Source organism: Electrophorus electricus, chromosome 6 (genome assembly GCF_013358815.1).
Source record: "Electrophorus electricus isolate fEleEle1 chromosome 6, fEleEle1.pri, whole genome shotgun sequence".
NCBI lineage: Eukaryota > Metazoa > Chordata > Actinopteri > Gymnotiformes > Gymnotidae > Electrophorus > Electrophorus electricus.
The window spans coordinates 18338017-18347021 of NC_049540.1; the positions used below are offsets into that span (position 1 = coordinate 18338017).

General features: G+C 38.8%; 1 protein-coding gene across 1 annotated transcript; it reads left to right on the plus strand.

The window, feature by feature from the left end:
- The first annotated feature begins 555 nt into the window (after positions 1 to 555).
- Positions 556 to 8935, plus strand: slc13a2 (solute carrier family 13 member 2). The gene is made up of 12 exons (XM_027019118.2): positions 556 to 881; positions 2048 to 2176; positions 3027 to 3163; positions 3251 to 3480; positions 3809 to 3998; positions 4384 to 4506; positions 4700 to 4906; positions 5507 to 5640; positions 5736 to 5875; positions 6962 to 7123; positions 7528 to 7665; positions 8150 to 8935. The coding sequence occupies exons 1-12, from the start codon at positions 726 to 728 to the stop codon at positions 8279 to 8281; spliced, it is 1878 nt and encodes a 625-aa protein (XP_026874919.1). The 5' UTR covers positions 556 to 725; the 3' UTR covers positions 8282 to 8935.
- Positions 8936 to 9005: the final 70 nt, after the last annotated feature.

Below are 9005 nucleotides of genomic sequence, written 5' to 3' on the forward strand. Positions count from 1 at the left end.
TCTCCACTTTTCAAACAATAACAGTATTTGTGGAATGATTAATGCAAGACATTCCTAAAGCTCCCAGGGTGTTGACACTGATAATGATATGTACAGTGATATGTACAGGCATATGTACTGTCACTAGCTATATTTAGATTCTTATTCAACAGGTCCTGTTATCATCATATCCTATCATTGCAACAACTAACATCACAGTTATTAATATCTGCAAGATCTTTTGCGGCAATGCAAAATAGAGTGATACTAATGATTCTATAGGCCTCTTACTGTTTTTGAAAGAATAAAGATTATCTGCCAACATCAGCATTTCACAAGCAGTGAAAGGTTACATTTTCACATGAATGGCCATTATAAAGGCAGCAGCCAACCTGTTTGAATGTGAAGCAGTGGAATTGCAGTGGAGTACATGGCTATTACATATCACCCAAGATAAGTGGAACAAGATAAGTATTACAAAAGCGAAACATTTTTTGACTAGTTCTTCTTTTGTTTTGGCAGCCTCTTCTTTTGTTAGTTGTACCTCATTCTGTGTGTCTCTTCTTCTCACTTTTATATTCTTATTCTCATCTGTTTTCTAAAAGTTCACCCTGTTCTTCCACTGCCCCCCCACACCTCTTTTTCTCTTAATAAGTTACTGTTTAATTTTCCTGCTGTGATAAAGATTATAAACACTAAATTGAGAGTAGTGCCCGGTCTTTTACGTTCCCCTGACATTTTGAATCATGCCACAAAGCCTGCGCAAGCTGAGTGTGAGCTGTGCTGCGTTCAGGGGATGCCTGGAGGCAGTCGGCCAGTGTCTGTGGAGCTACCGTAAATACCTGCTCATCATCCTCACCCCCCTCCTTGCTCTTCTCCTGCCCTTGCTCATCCCTACCAAGGTAAGAGCTTGTCTTTTGGAATTATGGGAATGTGCAGGAATGTGTTATTAGTTGAGAGTGTGTAATGTGTAACTGTCATTTGTACACTGCGTGAGTGAGATTTTATGCATTATTATTTCTTAGACAAGGTCTGGGCAACTGCATTGCACTAGTTATACAAAACACACCTTGACAAAAAGATTTTCACCAAAAAAGTAAAACATAAAACAAGATTAAAATGATATTACAGAAATGGAAGGAATATATGGAAGAGAATGGAATATATTTCAGAAATGGATGCTTTGCACTTGAGCAACACTTGGCTTTTAAATATTTAAATTAATGTAAAGTAATCATAACCTTAAATATGACTCCAACCTCAAACCAAGTTAATTCTAACTAATTATGATCATAATTCTCCACAGTATTCATATACTATTATCTTTTCACTTTCTGTAAGTAATTTATTTACAAGGGCACTAGGGACTAACAGTCCTGCTCTTGTAGTGTGTGAAGTATGCTTAATTCACAACTTTATGCTGACCATTACTGTGCCACCCTTTTTCACAAAGGTTAGGTCCTCTTAATTGTGTTTTTCTTTATTAGTTATCCAGAATAACTTACTGGGATTCACATTTAATCAGTAGATGGTGGGCCAGAACATTCTAATTATTCATTGTGAATGTCTTATGGTTTTTCTAGATCTATACAACTCAGTGGTCCAAAAGATAAAAGTCAAATTAAGGAACAATTGTTCATGAATTATGACTTTATGACTTATCTATGTGTAGAGGTTAGTATTATCATATTATACTGTTATGTATACTGCTGTAACACTCTAATTTTCCTTTAAGGATTAATAAAGTGTTATTTTATCAGGTTGCTCCAGAGCAATGGATCTGTCCTGAGGTGTCTTAAAGAGATATTCTCATAGAGCTAGTTGCAGCTTGTTATGGGATACAAGGTTCAACTAGTTCACTATAGTAAAAGAAATGGAGATCGAAAGATGCATTCCATGCTGACACACACTGTTCAAATTTTCAGTTCCCTATTGATGTATTTTGTAACAAGTCGAAAACAGCTTTGGAGTATTTAATGTATTCGTCACATTAAACCAGTTTAAATCTTCGCGCCGTTATCATTGACAAAGTTTTTTAAAATGTTTTTAAATTTATTATGTACTGCAGGAGGCAAAATGTGGCTTCGTCATCATTGTGATGGCACTGTACTGGTGCACAGAGTGCATGCCTCTGTCTGTCACTGCCTTGCTGCCAGTCATACTTTTCCCTATGCTGGGCATCATGGAATCCGGGGAGGTAATCACTGATCAGCCTTTACCCTATAGTCTAGCAACCTAGAATAACTTAATTCAAACTGCAGAAGATCTAATTTTAGAAATGTAAAATGTATTTCTAAAACTATAAAAGCTGTGGAAGTAGACTGATGCAGGTTTTGAGTAGAAAACCTTCTACTCAAACAATGGACTTGAAAGAAAGACAAAGAACTTTTCCATAATTTTGTCATGTGATGATGCATGATGTTCTTTTATAGCTAATAAAAGTTTTTGCATATGATCAGTTATTACTGGTTAAAGTTCATCCTTCACCAATAGTCTCAGATATCTTATTACATTATTAGGTTGATATCCCAGGTACAAATTGCTAAAGGTTTAACAGAGATATAATATAATACTGACAGATATGACTTTAAGGATCTGTTTTATCTGTATCTAGAATTCAGTCCCACCAGCACAACATTCATCAAACATTGTCCACATAAACTAAAGCTAGCAGATGAGATGACATAATTTGAACAGTTATTCATGTGTAAGTTCCTAATTGTTCCACACTGGACTTCATTTTAATGGCTACTATGCCAACCTGGGCATCTATAACATTCCAGGTTTGCTCACATTAACCTAAACTCTTAAGGGAATGTAAATCATGAGAAGAAGCTTGATTGCCGGTGGTCTAAAGTGTCCTTTAGGTGTCTGACAGCCAAAAATACTCAAAAAATAGTAAATCCTTCTGAATCAAAATGTCACACAGGGCCTTCTAATGTTACAGTTCCCCATTGTTCCAATGATTTTGCTCTTTGCTTCCTGAAACCTGGCAAATTAAAAGCAAAGTATAAATAACACACATGCAATTTATTTATTGGTTGTAGGTCTGTGTGCAGTACTTGAATGACTCCAACATGCTGTTCATTGGTGGTTTGCTGGTGGCAATAGCTGTGGAGTACTGGAATTTACACAAGCGTATCGCCATGGCAGTCTTGATGGTAGTGGGAGTTCGACCTGCCCTGTGAGAGTGCAACCTTACTCACTGGAAGCAACTCATGACATATACATTTAAATATATATTTACATTGCCTTTCTCCTTTGCCTCTAGGCTGATGATGGGGTTCATGTCGGTAACAGCCTTCCTCTCAATGTGGATCAGTAACACGGCCAGCACCGCAATGATGCTGCCCATAGCCCAGGCTGTGCTAGAGCAGCTCACCAGTACCGAGGCCGAGCAGGATGAGAGGGAAGTGAGAAAGGGCCAAGATAACAAAGCTTTCGAGATGGTGGATGTCATCAACACCAAACTGCCCCTGGAAAACATTATCAAGGCGAAAAGTAAAATTCATTAGTGTGTGCTTCACATTTAACAAGTTTTTTTTTTTTTTGTTTACAAGACTGTGTAAGCATTTTCAAGAGCAGCAAAATGTTAATATTAGTTTGATGTTAATATAAGCTGAATTTCTGGTTGGTCGAGTTCAGTGTTTGGAGGCCCCTGTCCTGGAGTCCCACTTTACTGTATAGCTAATGAACAAGCTCTTCATTATACTGTATTAGAGCAAACAAAGAACAACAGCACAATTGTGCTACAGGCCTGGGGTGAGCAAACACTGACCTGGCAGCAGCCACAGAATCCCACTTACAACTCTGCTGCCCTGGATCATAGCAGGTGGGATCTCCGATGCAGCGCATGGAATTGACCTTGACTTGGAGAACAGGAAGAAGGCTCGTGAGCAGAAGTACCTCCTGCTAAATAAAGGGATGAGCTTGAGTGTGTGCTACTCTGCTAGCATTGGGGGCACTGCCACACTTACGGGCACCACGCCCAACCTCATCCTCAAGGGCCAGATGGACCAGTAAGGCTCCTTAGCTAATCTTGTCTTTGGGCACTCTCACATGCATGGTTGAGCTGTTTCTATTAGACAGGAGATATGCAATTTATGTACAATGGGAGGAACCTCTTATAGCTTTATGAGAATTTCTTAGACTTGTTCAAATCTTGTTAAAAAATGAAAATGTATTTTTATTTTGCATTGTTACACCATTTAACCCCAATTTAGTACTGTAGCATCTGAGAAATGTTAAAATCCAATCATTAGACATTCCATGTGTTCTGTGTTAACATAACAAATTCCACACCTTGCAAAATATTTTGATAGTTTTGATATTGATTCAAACCTCCAATCCTAATGTCAGTCCATCTAGACATTCTTCCTCCTAACCACATTTCTATCTTTATAGCATCTTCCCAAATAACAGTGGCGTGATCAACTTTGCCAGCTGGTTTGGCTTTTCCTTCCCAAACATGTTGCTGATGCTTCTCCTGTCCTGGATGTGGCTGCAGTGCATGTTTTTGGGCTTTAAGTGAGTTATAGCAAGCTTTGCATATGTGTGGGACGTAGAACTAAGACTTGTGTGTGGTAAAATATTAAATTTTCATGGGTTTTTAATGTTTGACATAACAGAACAGTCAGACTGCCTACTTCAATATGATATGCTGTCGATGCTTGATGTGTAACCCGAGACCTGTTACCACAGCACTGCTGTTCCTCTTCAGCTTCAAGAAATCATTTGGCTGCGGCTCATACACCGAAGGGGACCATGAGGCTTACAAAGTGATAAAAGATGAATATAAGAAGCTGGGCAGGATGAAGTTTGCTGAAGGTGCAGTGCTCACCATTTTTGTGATACTGGTGGTCTTGTGGTTCACCAGGGATCCAGGCTTCATGCCAGGTTGGGCAGCTTACTTTAACAAGGATGGAGAGTAAGTGCAAAACTGACACATTTAAAAGATACATTTTTGAAGAATTTTCCACTGCTGTTTCTCAGTCATTTGATGTTATATCATAAATGTAATCATCCAGAACATACATCATTCAACAGCAATGGGCACTGTAAATAAATAGTAAATTGTCCCATTTAATGCAAAAGCAGGAAACAAGCAGTGTCCTTGATAATTTCCCACAAAATATGTTAGAAATACAATTATTCCAAACACCAGTCTGTCAACCTGATGCAGTGCAAACTAGTTTAAAAAATAACATATCAAAAAGTCTAACAGAATTCTTGGACCTGCAGTGAATTTTAAAAAAGTACAAAGTAAAGCTGCTTCTGTATGTTATATCTGTTGTAATTATATAAACGCACAGAGAATGCTACTGTGATCAAATGTGAGAATGACCATTATGGAAATCATTTTCCTATATTCTACTCTTCTGTTCAGCATTTGCTTCAGATCAACACAAACCTCATGACAAAATACCAGGAAAAAAAAACTCTTTCTACAACGAACTGCATAATTAATTCAATAATCTTGGTTACAAGGTCAATAACTGAATCATTCATTCAATAATCTCGGTTACAGGTTCGTGACTGATGGCACAGTGGCCATTCTCATGGCAACTCTGTTCTTCATCATCCCTTCCCAGCTGTCACGTAGCTCCTCCTGCAGTGATGAGGAGGAGGAAGGTTATGGGCAGGAAGAAACAGGTGAAGGAGGTGAGACCTCTTCTATGGGATTCCTGGTAACTCATCATCTAGCTCTGCAGACAGCTCCTGAGACAGATTAATTGAGCAGACATTGTGTTAAGCAGAAGAGAATGCGACAATGCCAGCCCCAAGAAAACTGAAGTCACCCCCAGCTCTGCTTGTCTGGTCGGTGGTGCACGAGCGCATGCCCTGGAACATCATTCTGCTCCTGGGCGGTGGATTTGCTTTGGCTAGCGGCAGTAAGGTAAAAAGAGAGAATATACACAGATAAGTCATACCATTAAAACCACATGCCTAATATTGTGTAGATCACAAAACAGCTCTGAGCCATCAACATATTTGAAGTTGTCCTGTTGTATATGTTACCAATGTTAGCAGAAGATTTCTTAAGTCTTGTAAGTTGCAAAGTGCAGCCTCCATGACTCAGACTTGTTTTTCCAGCCCATCCCACAGATACTCTATCAGACTGAGATCTGGGGAATTTGAAGGCCTCTTTGTCATGTTCTTCAGACCATTCCTGAACAATTTTTAGTGTGGCAGTGTACATTATTCTCCTGGTGGAGGCCACTACCATTAGGAAAAACCATTGCCAAGGGGTATACATGGTCTGCAACAATGTTTAGTAGATGGTCTATAGCACACATGATGCCAGGATACAAGGTTTCTGAGAAAAACATTGCCTAGAGCATTACACACCAGTGAATCATGTCAGATTACCTTTTTCCCATAGTACAACCTGGTGCCAAATTCAGCAATGGACAGCATAGACACTCTGACAAGCATGAACTTTTTCAGCAAATTATGCTGCAGTAGCATATCAGTGGGTTTGGTTTAGATGGGCTAGCGTTCACTCCCCAAGCACATCAGTGTCTTGAGGGCACATAACTCTTTTGCCGGTTCACTGATTGTTCATCCTTGAACAACTTTTAGTAGATACTAACCAATGCATACCAGGGATACCCCACAAGACCTGCCATTTTGGAGATACTCTGACCAACTCATCTAGCCATCATTATTTAGCCCTTGTTAAGTTGCTTGGATTCTTATACTTGCCCCTTGAACACATTAATTTCAAGAACTAACTGTTTGCTGTTTAATATATCCCACCACTTAACAGGTGTCATTGTAATGAGTCATGGTATAATATAGTGTGATAAACCCATAACTACTGCTCAATTGAGCACAGATTAATTAATCATATGTACATTAGAAGCATGTTAGAAGATTAAAAGTATTTTTAAATCTTGAAATTATGCCCCATGGAAGTCTATAGGAGGTTCTCTTTGTAATGCTACAGAGCTGTAACGCTAACCTTGTTGTTGTTCTGGAGGTGTCTGGACTATCAATATGGCTGGGTGAGAGTCTTGCCCCCTTGAAGACCATCCCACCCTTTTCCATCTCCTTGCTGCTCTGCCTGTTGGTGAGCACTTTCACTGAGTGCTCCAGCAACACAGCCACTACTACCCTCTTCCTACCCATACTTGCCTCTATGGTAAGATTTTAGTGGAACACCATTGCCTTGTTGACTAAGTGTACTAGGCTAGTAGAGATCATTAGGTGACTATTTGCAGCTGTGATTATTTGCTGCTGAGGACAAATATCAGCCTCTGAAGCATAAATAACATATTGAAGTTACTTTTATTTTGACCACTGAGAAATTACATGCTAAATAATGTTAAATATAGGATTCATGAATTATGAATAATGACTAACAGGCCATGAAGCACATTTGTTATGGTAGCATTTTGAAAGCCCAGAATATTATTGATCTACCCACAGAGAATTTTCTAATAAACCATTAATTCTGGAACGAACATAAATTCTTTCCTTTAAGCAGCTCCACAGTATACACACAGCAGGTTTCATCTGGCTGTGTGTACAATATCTGTCTTTCAGGCCACTGCTATTGAGCTCCACCCACTGTATGTCATGCTGCCCTGCACTATCAGTGCCTCCATGGCCTTCATGCTTCCTGTGGCCACTCCACCCAATGCCATTGCATTCTCCTATGGGACACTTAAAGTTCTGGACATGGTAAAGATGCACTTTACCCATTTTCCTACAATAGGTGTATGAACTTCTGAAAGTGACCATTTCTGAATTTTCCACCAATCAATAGCAGCCATCAATGGGTTAGGGGAAATTAGACAACAGTTGTATACAGTTGGGTCTTGAGAGTATAGAATAAAATAAAATAAAGATGTGCAATGAACTTGGTAAAAAATAAAAAATTTAAAAAAAAAAGGTTAGGGTTTTATTACAAGTAGTTCTACATCACAGAAATGTGGGTAACATTAATAAGCTAACACTGCAAACAAAAAGCTTTATTTCTACTTACTAGTCCTCTGCATCTATCAGAAAATATAGACAACCTTGGCCCTAATTTAAGAAGGCAGTTGAAAGATGGACTTTAGTCATACCTTTCCATTTAGAATATGTGACCAGTTCTGTCATCAGCAGTATTATTTCTGTTTATTCCTGACAGGTGGAAGGATAATTGTTTTTGCTCTTTCCATAGGCGAAGGCTGGCTTCATACTAAACATGATCAGCATCCTGTGCATCAACTTGGGAATTAACACGTGGGGAATGGCAATGTTCCACCTAGATACCTTCCCCTCGTGGGCCAATGTCACCCACATGAAACCATGAGCGAGTGCATCCCACATACTTCGGAATAAGTGAGGCAGCAATGACGAGAGAGGACAGAGTAAAATGATCAAATTTATGCTGCCTCAAGGAGGGAGTCTTTCTGAAAGCTCAACCTTTATATTTATATTTATTTATTTTCTCTTGTACTCTACCTTAAGTAAACATTCAGAGGTAAAGTTCTGAATCATTTTAAAGTGCTTATTGAATGCCAGCCTCCAAAAGCTCTTCAAGGAAGATCTTTACTTTTACAATCGATGCCAACACAACAAGCCATCACTTTGCTCCAAGAAAAGCTAGAGTCCATGTGGATCTGTGTGGTCACATACTTACTCAAATGTAAGCCCAGTTGCTGCTTTACAGCTAGTTCTCCAGAGCCTTTTTGGCAGTGGCACCTGGCAGGAAGATCATTAGTTACTCTGTAGTTGTCAGAGGAGGCATGTGATGCCTCTTGATTTCCGTAAAGTCATACGATAGCGTGAGAGAGAAGACACATACCATCTCACAATAAAATGGCACAAATGTTGCTTAAATCCTTATGAAAATTTAAAAAAACAAACAAAACATGCTTCTCGAATTCAAATCAATACTCTACTGTGGTAGACAAATAGCTACATTTTCACTATGCATTTTCATAGGAAAATATAATGAAAATTTGATCACTAATAATTTTCTGTGCTTAAGAATCTGATTAACAAATTATAAATATTTAAATATGCATGAAAAA